Source organism: Piliocolobus tephrosceles, chromosome 7 (genome assembly GCF_002776525.5).
Source record: "Piliocolobus tephrosceles isolate RC106 chromosome 7, ASM277652v3, whole genome shotgun sequence".
Taxonomy (NCBI): Eukaryota; Metazoa; Chordata; class Mammalia; order Primates; family Cercopithecidae; genus Piliocolobus; species Piliocolobus tephrosceles.
In genome coordinates this window covers 110660697-110680819 of record NC_045440.1, presented here as the reverse complement: position 1 = coordinate 110680819, position 20123 = coordinate 110660697, and the positions used below count along the sequence as shown (strand labels likewise).

Below are 20123 nucleotides of genomic sequence, written 5' to 3'. Positions count from 1 at the left end.
GCAGAAAATAACAAGACATGGGAGGGTTGGAGTGGGTGAGACATGGGAAAAAGTAGACAGTAGACAAGGACTAGACTTCACAGGCCTTGCAAACCACAGTAAAGAATTTGCACTTTATCTTTGAATTTTGGAGGAACAACTGAGCGACTTTAACCAGGATGGAGGAATGATGAGATACATGTTTTTGAATGAGCTGCATGGACTTCATGGGGAAGGGGAAGAAGGAGTGAAACTCAAGGCAGTGAGACTAGCTGTAAATCTCTTTTGATAATCCAGAGAAGAGCTGCCAAGACTAGAAACTGACCTCCAAGTCTTAAATAGATTTGGAAAGACATCTCTTTACTCATGGAGCCTAACATAGCATTGATGACATTCATACAGGGAAAGGTCAAGAAAGAAATGTGGATTTTATTGTAATCCTAATACCTATACCAGCACACATATAGAGAGATACCTGAAGGCAGCCTTAATCTTGTGACAACTGATGATATATTCATATAATAGCTTCCCAATGATGTTAGAGAAAAAAGTGTAATGGCATGTAAAAGTGGTCATAAAATTATATTTGAAAATCATCTCATACAGAAACATGTAAAGTATAATTCTATTTCTATTTGTATTTTCACATGGGGAGAGATTGTTTTTGAAGGATACCTCTAAAAAGAGAGATGAAATGGGGCTGTGAGCAGAAGCTTTACTTATAGTGTTGAAAATGTTATAAGAATGTGTTCAGATACATGTATATTTAAAAATAAATAATATTTTATATTTAGTGGGGAGAAACAAGGAAAATACTAAAAATCTGTAATATGACAAGAGTAGGTAAACTCAGTGATGAGATTTGGGTTGATTTTTGTTTCTTCTTTTTGCTTTTCTTCTGAAATTTATAATTGTGCATTTGTATTGCCTTGATTACACAAATAAATAATTATAAATTATGAGACTTAGATTGTAACTCTTATGTGAAAGGATAAAAGTATAAACGATGTATTCAAGCACATAGCAAGCAGTTTGTTATTTAGAATCAAACATTTGTGCTGAATTCCCTGCAAAAGACACTATAGAAAATCATTGCATCCCGGAAAGTCTGTCTTTATTAGTGAACTTAAAGCTACTGCAGAGAAAATGGCATTGACTTACCATAAGAAGGAAGGCCATTACAAATCACAGAGAAACAAAAAATCAAAGTTAAAATTGCCATTACTCATTCAAGAGCGCTTATGGGCTAAACTCTCCCGGTCCCAGTAGAGCAGATTTCAGGTTAGGAGAGACGTAGCTACTTAATTTTGGAATCATTCTCTTATTCTCTCAATTCTGATTCTGTCTTCACCAAACAAGGAACTTTCTGATTATAATTTGGCTTTCTGTGTGAAATTCTCTCTAAGAAGACCATGAGACTGGGTCCCCACCATATTCCTACTTTGACTGCAAATGGAAGCCTGACAAAAATCTCTGTTAGTTTTGCCAATGTGTGTCTGTCTTTGGGAGGCTGAGGACCTCCAAAAGAGTGATCAAATTGAAAGTTCTCACCAGCTCTGGAAGGTGGTGAATTCATCCAGGTAACATGTCCCAAAACTTCCTTTGGTGATCTGTCACCTTACTTTCCCTGGTGAAACCCACCTCCACTTGGGCTGGCTGCAGCCTCAAATGTGAATTGGCACTTTAAAAAATTCTACAATTTTGCACCACCGATGACTTGTAGCCTGCCTCTCAGCGTTCTAAAATACAAGCTTTTGTGTGATAATTCAACATTAGAAAATTATTTTTACTACTGTGAAACAAAAGTTCCATTAATTATTGGAACCAACAAAAGCTGACTGAGGTTTATTTGAATACTTTGCTGTGGCTCAAAATCTCTGCAGATTATTTGTAAAATATTGCACAAACATCCAATAATATTGTTTTTTGCTAAAAATAATATCAAATACCACAAACAATAGGATATATACATATACCTAGATGCAAACACAAGTTGAAATATATCTCCAAATATTAATTGATCTTTATTATTCTATTTCATAGTAGTGTAATGTTTTGCTCAGAGCCAGCCTAGGTTTTACGAGCGTCTCATTCATACAGAGATATGAATCACCCATTAACTATACTGTGGGTGGATAATATTCATAAATAAGATCCAGGCATGCAGGTGATGACCTATATGAATTTGAAGGGAATATTACTACATGATTCTGATGACAACATTGTGGTGGTATGCAGGAGCAGTGTTAGGTAGAGTTAGAGAGAGAGGGGCTAGAGTCTTAGCCAGAGAACACCTTGGGCATCAAGCTGTCAATACAACAACTTCAATTTAGCTACTCTAAGCCCTGTGGAGCCACTGAAGGACTTGAGCAAGTTTACATTAGTTCTAGGCACTACATTGCCCAGAAGAATATGAAAGCAGCGTGTATGATCCGTAGGAAATGAGCAGACATCAGACAGGGCACTACATTTGGCAACTATTGTGATTTGTCCACTAGTTCTTGGATTCTTGGACAATACTTGACAAAATGCTCTCTTTGGACAGTCTGCAAAGAGAAATCTGAGATGCTAGTTGAAAACAAATATTCTTGGGATTAGTAAACAGGCCTTTTAAACAAAAGGTCAGATGATTTGTTATATGCAAAACGATTAGAGGGCCACTGATCTAGGTTAACCCAAGTTTTATGTAAGAAATATTTCTAGATAGTAAGACAGGCTCTTAGAAGAATACCATATTAAACAGATGGGATTTTGAATTTAATTTTAGGGATACCTCTAGAATACAAGTCCCTCAAAAGCATGCATTTTTGTTTTGTTTTCTTATATGTCTTAAGTGCCTAGATCAATAACAGGTATATAGTTTGTGCTCAGCAAACATTTGTCCAGGGAACGCATAATGATTCAAAGCTTGAGTTTTAGACTCATACAAGCTAAATTCCAGCTTACATAGCTTCCCTAAACCTTGGTATACAATTTGGGGATGTTAATATCGGGATCACAGATTTAATATAAAAATTTAATCAAATAACTACTGGAAATTATTTAGCATAGTGCCTGGCACAGAGCAAGTCCTCAATCAATGACATGTACTCCTTGTATTGCTATTAATAATGTTTAGCACATCTGCAATATTATATATTAATGGATTAAGGGAGTGACATGCTGAATTGACATTGTAAAAAGCATTTAGGTTTAGAGGTTAATACCTGTATTAAAAAATAAACTGAGGTTTTTATGTTTTCTGGTTCCTGCATTATCAGAGAACCATATGAGTTTGAGCATACATAATGACATAAACTTTTTCCTTCCTTTGTTCTTTTGGTTCAGATAGCTTGCATCTTCTAGAGGTTTGTTGGAAGGGCTGAGTTCAAAGAAAGAAGAAAATGATGAAAAGGCAAACATTCAACAAGTTGGTCTTCTGGGTTCTGTTATTCTGTTGAATGGCTTATCTTTCTTTTTTTACTTTTTGACTTCAGGTTGTATTTAAAAGGTCACACTGGGACAGCAGGAAAACAGAGCAGCCTGATCTTACATGGTGCTGATTTCAGCACTAAAGATGCTGATAATGACAACTGTATGTGCAAATGTGCCCTCATGTTAACAGGAGGTAAGTCCTATGGGGCCACTCTCTAAGCTATGTTTCATTGGTTTGGGGCTTAAGGTTTCTTATCTCTGAGAAAGGAGTATGATCTTATGGTCAGAAAAATTAAGAGCAAGTCCCTAGAGATCATTTTGTTCTGTCCACGAATTTACCCTGCGTTCTTGTGTAAGACATTGCTAGCATATTTAGAGGTTTGCGTCCTCCCCCAACATCAATAGTGAAAGTGTGCTAAGCTTGGTTCTGAATACATTTTTTAGTCCCTTAAGTCCCTTAAGGCATCTTGATACCCTTAGTAAGATGAACAATAGTTTGGGAACTCAGCATATACAGCAATTACTTCTTACAAACTAGTTTGCAATTATGTAATAAGTTAATTGATCATTTTGTTGAAATGAGATAAGAAAAATAAAGAGGTGTAGTTAAACCAAAAGTAACACAGTTCAGAACAGCTATATCAGAGTTTTGTACTATATAATATTAATCATTGCAAGATATTTTAGCTAGTATAGGAGATATCATTAAATAACATCACATCATAGAGTAAGAAAGTTAATCCTTTTGTATATTTTAAATATTTTTCCAGCCTTATGATTGCCCAACAGAGAAATTCTCAATTTGGTGCTATCATATCTGTAATACTTCCTCAGCACTTACCAATGACACTTCTTGGCAAAAAAAAACAAAACAAAACAAAACAAAAAAAACAAAAAACAAAAAACGTAGTCTCAGAGCCTTAGTTAAGCAATGGCACATACCTAAAATTAAATAATGTTATTTTGTTTTAATTTTATGAGTTTTATATCTACCTTTTTTTTTTTTTTTTGAGACAGAGTTTTGCTCTTTTTGCCTAGGCTAGAGTGCAATGGTGCTGTCTCAGTTCACTGCAGCCTCCACCTCCCGGGTTCAAGTGATTCTCCTGCCTCAGCCTCCCGAGTAGCTGGGATTACAGGCGCCCACCACCAAACCCTGCTAATTTTTCTATTTTTAGTAAAGACGGGGTTTCACCATGTTGGCCAGGTTGGTCTTGAACTCCTGACCTCAAGTGATCTGCCCACCTTGCTCTCCCAAAATGCTGGGATTACAGGCATGAGCCACCCTGGCACCTGGCTATGTCTAACTTCTATTACAGCAAGGGGTGCTGGTTTCCTCTTTAAATGAATGATATAAACTTGCATTTTAGAATGTATTCACTATATTCTGTATTTAACAAATAATTGATTTAAGAAAAAATTGATCCATATTAATAAAAGTTATAAGTGGATATGGCAAAACTGTGAAGTTGATACATGACTGACTGAAGTTTGGGAAACACTAAGATAAAACCCAATGGCAAATGCTATTGCTCAAGAATGTTATACGGTCTGGCAGGAAAGGAGTTGGCATCAAACAAAATTTTAAGAGAAATTCCTATTTCAGTGTTTCTCCTCTCACAGTTTTACTGCTGCTTCTCTCTCTTACTATAGTAACAATCACTACCACCTTCAATTGTTCTAATATACTTTCTGTCTTAATTCTATTACAAAACATGTTTTCATATTAGTAAGGAAAAAATTGTTCAAATCTAATATTTTCCTTTCCTAACACTACATTACTACCATTATTATAACATATTACATATTTCTGCACATGTTGTACTATCTTACTTGAACTCCAGATCCACTCTGTAAGATAGCAGGGAGAGAAACTCATGTCTATATTGTACTTCAGGAAAATGAATGACAGTTAATGTTTGCCATTTCATCCCAAACATCTAGCACAGCTGATTGTGACACATAGAAACCTATTAGAAAATGTAGTACATGAATTAGTGAAGTAGTAGTGTACATGAATGAATGTAGTACACGAATGACCATCTTGTAACTCTTGAAACAACTTTCAAATTTTAAAACCAATGAAATACATCATTAGGTTGACATTATCTTCATCAATGAATAGAGTTTGGAAAAGTATGGAGGGAAGGTTTTGGATAATTGTTACTATTATTTTGAGACCAAGTCTCACTCTGTTGCCCAGGCTGGAGTGCAATGGCGTGATCTCAGCTCACTGCAACCTCTGTCTCCTGGTTCGAGCGATTCTCTTGCCTCAGCCTCCCGAGTAGCTGGGACGACAGGTGTGGGCCACCATGCCCAGCTAATTTTTGTGTTTTTAGTAGAGATGGGGTTTCACCATGTTGACCAGGCTGGTCTGGAACCCCTGACCGCAGGTAATCCACCCACCTCAGCCTCCCAAAGTGCTGGGATTACAGGCATGAGACATGAGCCACTGTGCCCAGCCAGTTTGGGATAAATCTTTTGTCTTCCTTCCTATTGCCAACCCTTCCATTACTACTATCATCAAATCACAACCCGTTGACCCCAGCCATGCCACCTATGTTGACATCTTTTCAATATGATACCCGCCCAATATTATCAAAACTAACCTATTATGATTCTGCCTCTATCATATTCTTTTCTGTTTTTGTTTTTCGTTTTTTGTGTTTTGAGATGGAGTCTCGCTCTGTTGCCCAGGCTGGAAGCGCAGTGGCGCGATCTCGGCTCACTGCAAGCTCCGCCTCCCGGGTTCCCGCCTCAGCCTCCGGAGTAGCTGGGACTACAGGTGTCCCCACAACGCCCGGCTAATTTATTGTAATTTTGGTAGAGACGGGGCTTCGCTATGTTCGCCAGGATGGTCTGGATCTCCTGACCTTGTGATCTCCTGACCTCGGCCTCCCAAAGTGCTGGGATTACAGGCATGAGCCACCGCGCCCGGCCTCATATTCTTTTCCTTAAGCTTTGAACATATCCTTTTGGCATCATATTTAACATTATCAAATATTAAAAAGTCTCCTATATGTAATTTTATGACTCCTCCCTCAGCCCTCACCCCCAGAATAGTTGCTACAAATCTAAGATTTTTTTTAAAAATGGTACACACAAGGTAGGTCTTGAGCTTTTTCCTGAAATAATTTTTTTCTTTTTATTACATCCCTGATCTCATAAGGGAAATTGTCAGCAACTTTATACAAGGACAAAGGGACTTTGATTTTTCAATTTCCTGCACATTTTAATATTGAAATATTATTTTCTCCATGTCTATTTTTACAGGTATTTTTTTTCTTACCAAATAAATACAATACATGAAAAAACAACAGTAAAATCTTTCAAATGTGTCCTTAGAAGAGTATTCCAATATGTTCATATTTCTGTCACAATAATGAAAATATGGAGTAAAGCAAAGAGGAGAATGTGCATCTTGGTTGTCATTGAGAAAATTTCACTGCTCAGATTTATGATTTTATTTCTGCTTTAAATTATTAAACTTTGTCATGTTCTTTCATCCGCAATTATTCTTGGACCCAGTTCTTACTCACCAATAAACACATATGTTTGGAAGAGAATATTTCCACTTATTGCTTGGGCTGGAATAGTCTAAGTAAATGTGTTTTTGTAATAAATGCCATTACCTTATCAAATGTCCCTTTGAAAGAATCCAGGTCTTGCAAAGTTATTTATTATGGAAAGCTAAAATGTGGAATTTAGATAGCTAAGAACTGGAGAACGTAAGGATGAATATCGTTGACAGTCCAGGTAACTGGAGTATTGCCTGGAACTTAGGTCCTACTTAGATGCTCCCCACCACTACTACTTATTCTGTCAAAGTTTCCCTTAGAGCCATTTTCCTCATCTAATGATTTTTCCTTTCTTTTTTTTTTTTTTTTAAACTTAGTATTTGAGCCTGTTGCCTGTTTGAAATAGCCTCTCTTAAGCAGTGAGACTTCATACTCTTTGAAGCTAGTAACTCATTGCTCTTTGTCATTATCAATTAAAGCTTTGTTTTATCTTCTTTGTTTATATATTTTTCCTTTGTTTCTTCTAAAAGGAATTAAGAGTAAAATAAGATTTATTGCCAACTAACTATCCTAGTTTTCTTCAAGTACAAAGAGAAATTCTAGTTGGAGAATCTGGTATCATTACCCTTATTGGTAAAAGACTGAATGGCAGGAAATAGGCTTAATTGAAAGCAGAAGGTATTTCAGCTAGACCGAAGGTAGGACTTGATCTTTGCTCTTCATTTCCTAATTTCCTTATTTCTTAGCTTTCTTCTGTCAATTTAAGGTATTTTTAATGAGCACCTATTAAAGGGGTTAATTACTATTAAAGAAATGAGCAAGACAGGCTAGAGCATAAGTTTCATTAAAAATGTAAAAGAAATAGTTTTATCCACTATTTAACATTAAGAAAATGAAAATAAATAAATAAAAAAAAAATAAAAAAATAAAAAAAAATAAAAAATAAAAAAAATAAAAAAAAAAGAAAATGAAAATGTAATCTCATTCAATACATACTTTTTGTATAGATTTATTGTATATGGAGATAAATATGTGAAAAATTCTGATTCTAGAATTAAGACAATAACAAATTCTTGTTACTAGATTGTCACATTCAAAACAAACTTACCTTCAGCAGAAAAAAACGATCTTTGGTACTAAATTAGGAGCTTTCAAAATCAGCAATTCTGAAAGTTTGCTTAAGCTACAGTTAACTAAAATTATTAAAATTATATTTAAATAATTATTTCTAAAAATCTGTCATAAACTGTAATTATTAAAAATTGCTAACCACAAAAACAAATACGTTATTGTTTTACATTCCTTACTTTAGTTTCAATATAATTTCCATATTTAGTACATAATATAAAGGCTATGTAAAAATATGACCTAACTTTCTATAAAAATAATCTATTGAAGTAGAAACTCTGATTTATTCTCCCAACGCATAAACCATGTTAACTGATAGACAAGACTTTCGAAAGCTAACAAAGGATATTTTTCAGTTCAGTTCTTAAAGAGGGGAAAAAGCCATACACATAAATTTCTTAGTACATCTAGAACTTTCCAGATGCTAACAGCAGAGAGTTGATAAATGCTCACTTTGCCTACATATAATCTTAAAGAAGACAAAGAAAATGATAGAAGCCAGCAGTTTTTTCAACTGGTGTATGACCTTGAAGTGACAAGATCTTTGGGAAAATATAATCGTCTTAGCATTTTTGAGAACCCAGTAAGGACCTGCTAAGCATGATCAGATAACTAAAATTCTCTAAGTTTCAAGGTAAAAATATTGAGAGAAAAGAAGATCCATATGACTAATGTAAGATTGACTATATAAATCTACATTACATTACTTTTATTTCAACCCAATTTCTATATTTAGTACATAAAACGTAAGCCTGTTCTACACAAATGTAAGTTCTGTGAATGCACGGATTTTGTGCTGTCCACTACTGTATCCCAGGTGACTGCCATAGTGTGTGGCATATAGCATATGTTCAATAAATGTTGGTTTGATGAGTAAATATGTTAGCAGAGACTCTGAAAGGACATTGCAAAATTACAAATTATTCTGGTGAAAAGACATAAAGTAAATGAATGTTAGTATAAATGTGTCTCTTACATGAACTTATTTTTAAAATGCCTAATACATACATGTATTTCTATGCCCAAACAAGGAACAAAGAGGTGACTATCAAGGACTGAAACTAACTTAAGAATAACCCCAAAAGACTAAACTGCAGAATTGTAAAATTTTGAGTGTTAGGTTCCCGACTTTCAAATAAATTTGAGCTTCCTAAAATGCAAAGTTTAAGATTATATTCCTATTTTCTGGGGCAAAGTTTCATTTATTAGAAAAAGAGCAAAGAGTGTCAGAAAATGTCTTTTATAAGTTTGGAAAAAGGCGAATCAGAACTGGTAGTCCTCTCGTGCAACGCTACAACCAAAGCTTAATGATTGGCAGTGGATGAGAAATAACCAATTAACTTTGTATTGTACTCAGTAATAATATTTAAAATCTTATTGAACTCTTTCTAACAGATACGTTTGTATTATCCTAAATGATTTGTATTTAAAAACTTATATGAAGCTTCCAAAAACTCTTGGAAATAGAGACCACAATAATACTTTCGGCAAGAACTGAAATACAGAAAAGTTAGATAATTTGCCATAGGTAACAGAATTTTGTCGGAAGTAGAATTTAAATGCAGGTACTCAACCTCCAGAGGCCTTTGTTCTATCTACTCTTTCTACTGCTTCCATTAAAAGGAATGACATTCAAAGAGAATGATAGAGCTCTATTGTACTGTTTGCAGCATCTTTTCACAAGCATTTCCTCACTTAAACATGGTTAAAAGCAAAATGAAGTATGAGGGAGAAGAGAGGCAGTAAAAGAATACCTAGAAGTTTTAAATGAATTCAATATTCCTAGCCAGGATAAACAGCTTTTCATATTTAGAACAAAAAGAAGAGAAAGGAAAGAAAAAAAAAACAGCCCCCCAAAAAACAAAAACAAGTCCTTGGCCTGAAGGGGATATAGTACGAGATGACAGAAGGAATGCAGACTTCTAGCAAGGTCCTTTGCCTCCTGCATGCAAGACCCACGCAGCTGCTTCTTGAGGCTGGCTTTGGGTAAGGCCAACTTTGTCCACATAAACTCACCAAGAGATTTTTTCCATTATGATCCCATCGATGACACCAATCAATTTAGTTTAAACTCATCCTTAGTTAGTGATGAAAGACGAAAATCTTAATTTCTGTGCAAGTTCTTTTGCATGCTGCTGATTAGAATGCATGCATTGAAAACGAACAAAAGAAATCTACAAAAACAGATATACCTTTTCATTTTGCTGTACATTTTATCACAGAAAAGCAGTGTTGAGAGACGTTTTGTTTAGAATCAGAAGAATTTAAGAAATAGGTTTCCTGATGTTCAAATAAAGTTGAACTTCCTGAGTACAAAGTTGAGAATCAAATTCCTATTTTCTGGGCAAAGTTTCATTTATTAGCGATCAAATGTGAATTTTCTGCTTCAAAGATAAAAGGCACAAATGATTTTAAAAGACCTGGGATAGTTATTACAAAATAAATTTTAATGAGTTAAGTGTAAATGAATTGGAAACATGAATCTCAGATTTCTTATTAAAATATACATGAGGTTACAAGTTATGAAGAAAAATGCCTTGCAAAGTACATCTCAGCAGTTGCTAACCTTAAAACATTTGAGACTGAGTGTGGTGGCTCACGCCTGTAATCCCAGCACTTTGGGAGGCCAAGGTGCTTGCATCACCTGAGGTCAGGAATTCGAGACCAGCCTGGCCAACATGGCAAAACACCACCTTTACTAAAAAAAAAAATACAAAAATTAGCCAGGCGTGGTGGCAGACACCTGTAGTCCTAGCTACTCAGGAGGCTGAGCCAAGAGAATCACTTGAACCCGGGAGGTAGAGGTTGCAGTGAGCCAAGATCCACCATTGCACTCCAGCCTGGGCGACGGAGTGAGCCTCCATCTCAAAATAACCAAACCAAACCAAAAAAAAACAAAACAAAAAAAATTGGAGACATTTTATCAGCTGTCCCAATAGCAGATGGTAACTGCTTTTTCGATCCTTTGCTTGCATCATTGAGTTCTTTTAGGCTTGAAGTGCCTTCCCTAGATTAATTGCTTTAGGATATTTCTTATTTGTTATTTCCAACCATAAACAAAATACAACGTTAATATTTTCCCAGGATTGCCCAGAATATGTAATTCAGCTATTCAGTATCTTATCAGAGAGGAACTGCAAACTCAGGCATACTCTTCTGTATATTCATAGAACATCTTCATCCCATGCAAATATATCATATGTACTGAGTATCAATGATCACTTATAAATACAAGAAATGCGTATGAGTGATGAGGACTCTGCTATACTTTTGCCTGCTTCGAAAAAATGCTTTAAATCACATATTTTCAGGATTTGTGTATAAAAGACTTGGCCATGCTTAATTTTTAAAAATAAAGGTAGAAATTGGACAAACTTTGAAATATTTTATATGAAAAAATTATTTAGTTTGTTTTAATGTATGTATCAGAGAAAACAGACAATCCTTGCCTACACAGAAATAATTACGTCTGCTACCTTGAAGTTAGGATATCTTATAATAAAACTGAAATGGTCATGAGAAATAATTGCTCTTTTATTTCATTTTCTTCCATCTAAATTCATCATCTTTATTATCAATTGCTCTGAGATAGATCGCAGAATTCATGGCCCACTGGTCTTAAGATAAAGAGTTAATTGAACATTTCAAACTCCTTGATTTGTCATGAAATCAAAATGAAACATTTAAAAAAATTAGGAGCTTAAATGCCAAGTTTTTATAACATGAACATTGTACAACTGTACTTATTTGGGTCTAATTATTTTCATATTTCTCTAATAAACCCCACTAAGCAAATAAGAAAATATGTTGGCACTGATGACCTTGTCTTTATTATTAAATTATTATGATGCTCCACAAGGTCTTGTCTCTTTTTTTCCTGCCCTAAACATTCTGCCGCATTTTCTAGATAACTTACAGTTGGCACTTAAGAAGGATTTTTTTATAGGCTATAATAGTGCATTATCTTATTTGATCCTTATAACTGTGCTGTGAAAATGGTTGGTCAGTTCTTAGAATCTATGTATTATAAATGTGACCTTAAACAGTTCCTTAAACTCCGTGAGCATTAGTATCTTTATTATGGTATTTGCCACATCACTTAAGGCTGTTTGGGGGGATAAAATGAGAAAATGCATACAAATATCTTCATATGAACGAGTCAATGAATATCAAATACTATTGGTACTATTGTATAGGATCTCTTGGTTATTAATTGATGAATTAAGCATGAAGTCTGGGTCTTCTAACTTCTGCCCCGGCGTTCTGCAGGATTCCCATTGCCCGAAAGAAAATGTCTAAAGGTGTAATAAAAACCTTTATGTTCTCCCTCCTGTTTATTTTTTAGCCCTATGTTCTCCAACCCTTTAACCCACTGGCACTCCAGCCAAGCCAACCTGCTGGCAGACACTCTCTCCTGCTCTTCCAGAGTACAGACTGTATAGAATCTCTTTCTGTTCGGTGAACTCTACCCATCCTTCAGGACCCAGAGCAGCTGTTGAATGAGTGAGCTTTGTGGTCCCTCAGACAGTTAGCACCTACTGCCTCTGTATTTCCATAAAATTTTCTTCTTCTCTTTGTTTAGTGGCTATCATCTCAATGTGTAGCATTTTGTTTGTCTCCTACACAAAACTGTGCATGCTTTAATGTCAGAAATTTTGTTTCCAAAAATTCCTGTCCCCTATCTCTATCCATTGGTTAATATTTGCAGAATTGATTCTAGACTCAATTTTCTTCTTTTTTTATGGTGTCACATATGCTCAGGATAGCTTTGGAAGATCATAGAGAATGAGGGCTCTAAAAAGTGTTTGATGAAACATTTAACCTAGCAGATCAGGTTCTTCTGGTTCGATTGTGGTTCCCATCTGTAGAGAATGTTTTACTTGTTTGCCTCATCGTGGACAAGCAGGCTGGCTAAACTCCAAATTGTTCCATAAACGTTGAACTTCTCTCCAGGACTGCCTATTCCTCCACCTTCATTTCCTGCAAGTCATTTCTTGTTCACTGTGCACCAGCTGCACTGATGTCCCTACACATCCCAAGCTTGCTTTCTTCCTCATCGCCTTTGCAGGTGCTGTACTCTGCTTATCAGGGTCTTTTCCCATCTTCCTGGGGCTGCCTCTCTCCTCCTTCAGGTCTCGTTAAATATCAGCTTCTTTCACGAGTGTGAAAACTCGAATTATTCTCCTTCAGAGCTCCTACTTATTTTCTTCATGACATTTTAAGTCATAATTTATATTAGGTTGGTGCAAAAGTAATTGCATTTTTTTGTCAATAACAGTCATGGCAAAAACCGCAATTACTTTTGCACCAACACCCTACTTACATATATTCATCTGTTTCTCTCATTAGAAGTGAGTTTCATGAAGGCAAGGACTACTTCTGTCTTGAGTATTGTGTAACAACATTTCACAATAATTATATATTGAATGGATACATAAGAAAAAAATGGATACAATAAGGACAGGTGTTACATATTGGGGTATCTATCAAATATAGCATTTTGGTAAGCTAAACAACTTCAGACAACAAAGACTTCACAAGGAGAACCGATTAGAGAGTCAATCAGTTAACAAGCGAGCAGTGACCCACTGGTCATTTGGGAAGCAAACTTTGTTAGGTGTCTACTAAGTACAGGAGATAGGCCAATACACAAACCATGGCTTTCCATTGTTTTTAGGATGATGAACAAAACACTGGGTGATGTGCTTCAGACCCTCTCAGCTTCAGGCGACTATCCCTCTTGTTGATTGTGACACAGCCATACTGGCCTTCTTTCAATGTCTCCGAAATGCCATTGTACTCATTGCAAACATTACCCTACTTTATTCATTCAAAAAGATACACAAGATGAATTTACCTGACTCTCTCACAGGCTCTTACTGTTTCTTGTCTCTTTCCTAAATTTTCCCAAAGTTACCCGATGAAACACATCCTTCAGCCTGTGCTCTTTATTGCCAGGCTGTTGTTGCAACAGACGTCTGTCTTTCCGTACTCCTCTGGGACTCTTGTGACTTTCTATAAACCAAATAAACAAAAACACACATTTTACCCTAATGCAACTTGGAAGAGAATTCTATGAATCGTTGTCAGTCTCAACAATAGAGTTAGTGTGTTTGCTTGAGAGACCATGGTGCATATTTGAAAGATTATAAAAAGTTCATTAATGCAATGGAAAAGTGCCTCAAGAAGGTCACAGAAAAGGAGGAGAAAAGTTAAAACACAGAAGCAATCAAGTTGAATTTCATCTTAGAGTTTCATTTTAGTCCTTTAGAAAAAGTCTTTTGGGCAAATAAATTCACTAATATTAGAATGTTTTTTATAATATAAACAGCACATTTTTACCAGCTGTACTGATCAAAAATTAGAGGAATTAATCTTAAGAAAAACAAAGGTAGAATTTTACTTGTAGTTCCTCCTCCTTTGCCAAACAAGAACATTTTTGTCCCTCGTGTTTTGACTACATTAACATTTATGTTGTTTGCATACAGTTGATAAAACTGCATGGAATATAGTGTCTTTCCAAATTCATCAAGACATACCTTGTGGTTCCGCAGTATGAACTGGTGATTAATGCAGCTTGTTACGCCTCTAGTGTGACTTTATAAACACAAGCCAGCTATATTCATCTTCTAAAGTTGAAAAATGAGAACTAGCTTTTCTCCACTTAACTTTTTCTAAAGTTTCTGCAAGATGGTGCTCATGTTACAGTTAAACATCAGCTGTACAGCTTTCTCTTTCTTTAGCTATTAGTCCCTTAGGTATAAGTCTGTAATCTAAGAGAGGTCAACTGTATCCAAATAAAAAGTATGCCAGAATGTCTCTGGCATAAATCTCTCCCTAAAGATTCAGTAGTGTTACTTCAGGAGACAGGAAAAAACACTATGCTTTATCTAAAAATCTAAGAACTTAATTTATTTAAAAAATAAAACTGAGTTATCCAGTTATCCTTACAGAGAGCTATACAAGCACAGAATTTCCATGTTACTCATCAAATTGTTTTTCTTTTTACTACGTTTGGAAGTCACTTAAATAACCATAGACAAAATATGGCTGTACAGGAACTGAATGGCTATTATTGCAGAACACTTTTTCTATTGTTATAAGCTACAGAGAGGGCACATTAATTAAAAGTCCTTTTGAGCATCATAGTCATTGAACAGTATCCAATTAATTTTAGAAGCAGCTTAGGGCCGATTATTGACAAACATATGCAGTAGATGGAGAATATCTTTCTATTTAGATCTCAGTTGCTTGTCTAAGTTTCTGAATTTCTTTACTAATAATTAATTGTTCTATTCCCAGTAACAGTCTTAAGATGGAATGCCTCTTATGAGTATATACATTTTCCTTACTGCACTTGTCTTACATGTAAATCCATCTCTTATGTAGATTGTATCTTGAAGCCCAGAGGCTTCCCATCGTTACAAAAGGAAGTGAGTTCCAGTGGAGTCACTGAAAGCTGCTTTCCATGACAGCATTGCTCTCTCTGATGGGTCACACAAATCTTAAATCAGAAGTCATTTAAAACAGTTTCACTACTGAGGACATATTTACTGATGCCTCCTAATTGCAAATAAGCACAACAAAAAACAAGCAAGTTTCCCATCACTTAATGACATTGATTTCCAAATATTCCATTTACTTATAATTGTTGCCTCTCCTTCTCTCTTCTATCATGAACTATTTTTTCAGGCTGGTGGTTTGATGCTTGTGGCCCCTCCAATCTAAACGGAATGTTCTATACTGCGGGACAAAACCATGGAAAACTGAATGGGATAAAGTGGCACTACTTCAAAGGGCCCAGTTACTCCTTACGTTCCACAACTATGATGATTCGACCTTTAGATTTTTGAAAGCACAATGTCAGTAGTGATTATAAAAGCAACAAAGAAATCTGGAGGAGCTGCCAGGTGAGAAAGTGCTTGAAAACTTCAGAAGCAAACAATATTGTCTCCCTTCCAGCAATAAGTGGTAGTTGTGTGAAGTCACCAAGGTCCTTGACTGTGAATCTGGAGCCTTTTGAGTTCACAGGAGTCTCTACTTGGGGAGACAGTGCTCACGTGGCTTGACTATAGAAAACTCCATTGACTGTCGGGCTTTAAAAAGGGAAGAACCTGCTCAGCTTTGCTGTGCTTCAAACTACTACTGGACCTTATTTTGGAATTATGGTAGCCAGATGATAAATATGGTTAATTTCATGTAAAACAGGAAAAAAAAAAAAAAAAAAAAAAAGAAAGAGTGAAAAAGAGAATATACAGGAAGAATAAAAACAAGCCTGCCATAATCCTTTGGAAAAGATGTATTACACCACTGAAAAGGTGTTATATCTATGCAAACCTACTAACAAATTATACTGTTGCACAATTTTGATAAAAATTTAGAACAGCATTGTCCTCTGAGTTGGTTAAATGTTAATGGATTTCAGAAGCCTAATTCCAGTGTCATACTTACTAGTTGATTTCTGCTTACCCACCTTCAAATGAAAATTCCATTTTTGTAAGCCATAATGAATTGTAGTACATGGACAATAACTGTGTGGTAGAAACAAACTCCATTACTCTGATTTTTGATACAGTTTTCAGAAAAAAAAATGGACATAATCAAGTAAGGATGTATGTGGTGAAAACTTACCACCCCATACTATGGTTTCCATTTACTCTAAAAACTGATTGAATGATATATAAATATATTTATAGCCTGAGTAAAGTTAAAAGAATGTAAAATATATCATCAAGTTCTTAAAATAATATACATGCATTTAATATTTCCTTTGATATTATACAGGAAAGCAATATTTTGGAGTATATTAAGTTGAAGTAAAACCAAGTACTCTGGAGCAGTTCATTTTACAGTATCTACTAGCATGTGTATACATACATGTAACTTCATTATTTTAAAAATGTTTTTAGAACTTCAATACTCACCCTGTTATGTCTTGCTAATTTAAATTTTGCTAATTAACGGAAACATACTTACCAGATTCACACTGTTCCAGTGTCTATAAAAGAAACACTTTGAAGTCTATGAAAAATAATTATAAATATCATTGTACATAGCATGTTTATATCTGCAATAAACCTAATAGTTAATTAATCTGGAATATGCAACATTGTCCTTAATTGATACAAAAAAACACAAATGCTCAAAGAAACCTACTATATCCCTTAATTAAATACATCACTCTTCATATTTTTCTCCTTCAGTCCATTCCCTTAGGCAATTTTTAATTCTTAAAAATTATTATCTGGGGGAAAAATTGGCAAAACCATTATATGTAAAGGAAATATATACATAAAGAAAATTAATCATAGTCACCTAAGAAAAAATTCTGACTGCTAGTTGCTATAAATAACTTAATGGGAATATTCCTATGGGATAATCTATTTTAAGTGAATTTTTGGGTGCTTGAAGTTACTACAGCATTTTATTGAGAAGTCTTCTCTGCCTCTAAGTGTCCAAGGTTATAACAGTAAACAGTTTTTATTAAAACATGAGTCACTATGGGATGAGAAAATTGAAATAAAGCTATTGGGTCTCCTCTCTTACAAAAGAGACAGTTGTTGGCAAGGTAGCAATGCCAGCTTCAAACTTGGTGACTTGATCCACTATGCCTTAATGGTCTCCCCCATTTGCAAAAATAAAGCTATTCACATTGTCAAGAAAAATATGTTTTAAAGTCTACAATCAAGTCTTTTTTATATTTATGTGTCTGTATTCTACCCCTTTTTGCCTTACAAGTGATATTTGTAGGTATTATACCATTTTTCTATTCTTGGTGGCTCCTCCATAGCAGGCAAGCCTCTCCCTCTAAAAACCTTCTCAAGTGTTTTCAATTAAGGGAAAGAAAAAGAGTATTTTGTCCTTTTGTGTTCCTACAGACACTTTTTTAAACCAGATTTTGGATAAGGAATACTATTTCCAAACTCATATTACAAAAATAAAATAAAGTAATAAAAAAAAGAAAGCATGATATTTACTATTTTGTTGTCTGGGTTTGAAAATTGAAATATTGTTTCCAATTATTTATAATAAAGCAGTGTAAAATGTTTTATGACTCCGTTATGTGTATTATGTAATACCTACATGTTTATGGCAATTTAACATATGTATTCTTTGCATTTAATTATTTCAGAATAGGGTAATTAGGTATTCGAATTTTGTCTTTAAAATTCATGTGGTTTCTTGCAAAGTTTTTCATATCAACACAACATTATTTGATTTAAATAAAATTGAAAGTAATACTTGTGCAACTTCATTTTATTTTTAATACATATTTTGTGAAATTTAAATTAGAGATTTATGAAGTTATAGAATCATTGACAAAAATCTACCAAATGAACTAAAGCCTCAATCTTAGAAAAACTTTCAGTCTTGGATGAATTAAGAAAGCTTAGTCTCATTAGAATGGTAAATCAAAGCAGTGGGTCTCAGTCCCACGTCCCTACAATATGATTGTCGTGTCCTGCCAATTATTAAATGCCACATTATCATGTGACAATGGACAATATATTCTGGGAACTCTGAATGTAGAATAAGAGGATGTGTGTTGAAAATTTGAGTTTGGTGTACAGGAGGAAAAGGAAGGAGCATAAAGGAGATGCTACTTGTCCCTCTCACCTAACATGCCATCAGCAGTCTTATCAGTCCTTGCAAGAAATTTCTTGCCTGTGGCCTTGATTCTTCTCCTATTTCCATCACATTGATTCAAACCTTCCTTAATTTTCTTTCACCTAGATGATTGGAAAAGACACTCTTTCATCCTGCCTCTCTGTGCTATTATTCACCTCATAACCATAAAACCTTATTCCTTCTAAAGCCAGACTTCTGAACATGGTTTTTCCCAGCTCAAAACACTTCAGCGTTTCCTCACTACTCCCTGAATTTAAAATAAACAGGTCAGGTTAATCTCAGCCTTCATTGCCAGACAGCTTCTTTCCACCTACTCAGTATTCCAATCAAAACAAAGAAGCCCCGTGGTCGACTACTTGCAAAAGTGATGTCTATTCTTCCCCTTTCTGTATTCATACCTTTTGCAATGCGAATTTGCAGCTTGTTCCATAAAGAGATAAACTCTATTTCCTTACTCCCTGAATGGCTAGCTCGGGACTTGCTGTAGCCAATAGAACACAACAGAAGTGATGATTCTGTGCCAGTTCTGAGTCTGGTCGGAAATATTCTACGTTTGGCACGAAAAAAAGCCCAGCGTAGCCTAATGGAGGATTAGAGACCACTTGGAGCAAAGCCTAGTCTACCAGCTGAGACCACCCTAGACCAGCCAGCCCATAGCTGACCCATGGATGATTCAAGATACATAAGTGATCTCAACTGAGATCAACTGAGCCTGGCTCAGATCAGCAGAACTGCTCAGCTAACATGCATAATCATGAGAAATAATAATGGGTTGTTGTTTTAAACTACTGCATTTTTTTTTCAGAGTTTTGTTAAACATCATTATTGTAGCAATAGCTAACTGATACAGAATTACAGTGCTGCAGCTGCCACCTACTCTTCTGCCAGCCATGTGAGTTTTATGCATCTTGAACTTTCAGAACCACGGTCTCGATTGTCCCTTCCTCTAACAACCTCTAACAACCCTCTGGGATGCATAAAAACATTAGTTGTTTCATGACCTCTTTTCTGATGCCCTCTATTAATTGTCACCCTCTCTATACTCACATACTTTTACAGCTCAACATATTTTGCTTGAGTTTTATAAAAGGCTGCCTCTTACTTTTTTTTTTTTTTTAATTCTCCACAGTACCTACTAGAAACTTGTTATTCGCTAAATGGAATTGAATTGCTTTGAAAGACTAAGAAATCCCTTCTACCTATATAAAATTCAACTCTCAGATTTGACCACTGTGTTGAGACATTTATTTTCAGACTTTAAACTTAGGCCATTCTCCTCCAGAAAAATATGTCTGAATTTATAATTTTAGTTAGCTCAGATGTCTACTTTATTATCAACTTCGCTGGAACATACGTATTATATAAATTGAAGGAAACCTGCATGTTTTTCTAAATTTAAACCTATGTAAATATATAAAATGTACTATTGAATGGTAATTACTCATTTATTCTTTACAC

At 35.1% G+C, this 20123-nt stretch overlaps 1 protein-coding gene and 1 pseudogene across 2 annotated transcripts in view; both read left to right on the top strand.

Annotated features, from left to right (window-relative positions):
• ANGPT1 (angiopoietin 1) overlaps positions 1–18277 on the top strand; it is a 254947-nt gene extending 236670 nt beyond the window's left edge. Inside the window, exons 8-9 of one of the 2 annotated variants that reach the window (XM_023225067.1) lie at positions 3456–3586; positions 15729–18277. In XM_023225067.1, coding sequence (XP_023080835.1) covers positions 3456–3586; positions 15729–15889 — 292 coding nt within the window. In that variant the 3' untranslated portion in view covers positions 15890–18277. The remainder of the gene's footprint in view (positions 1–3455; positions 3587–15728) is intronic. The other variant, XM_023225072.2, reaches the window with a different exon arrangement.
• LOC111549672 overlaps positions 15897–20123 on the top strand; it is a 75415-nt pseudogene continuing 71188 nt past the window's right edge.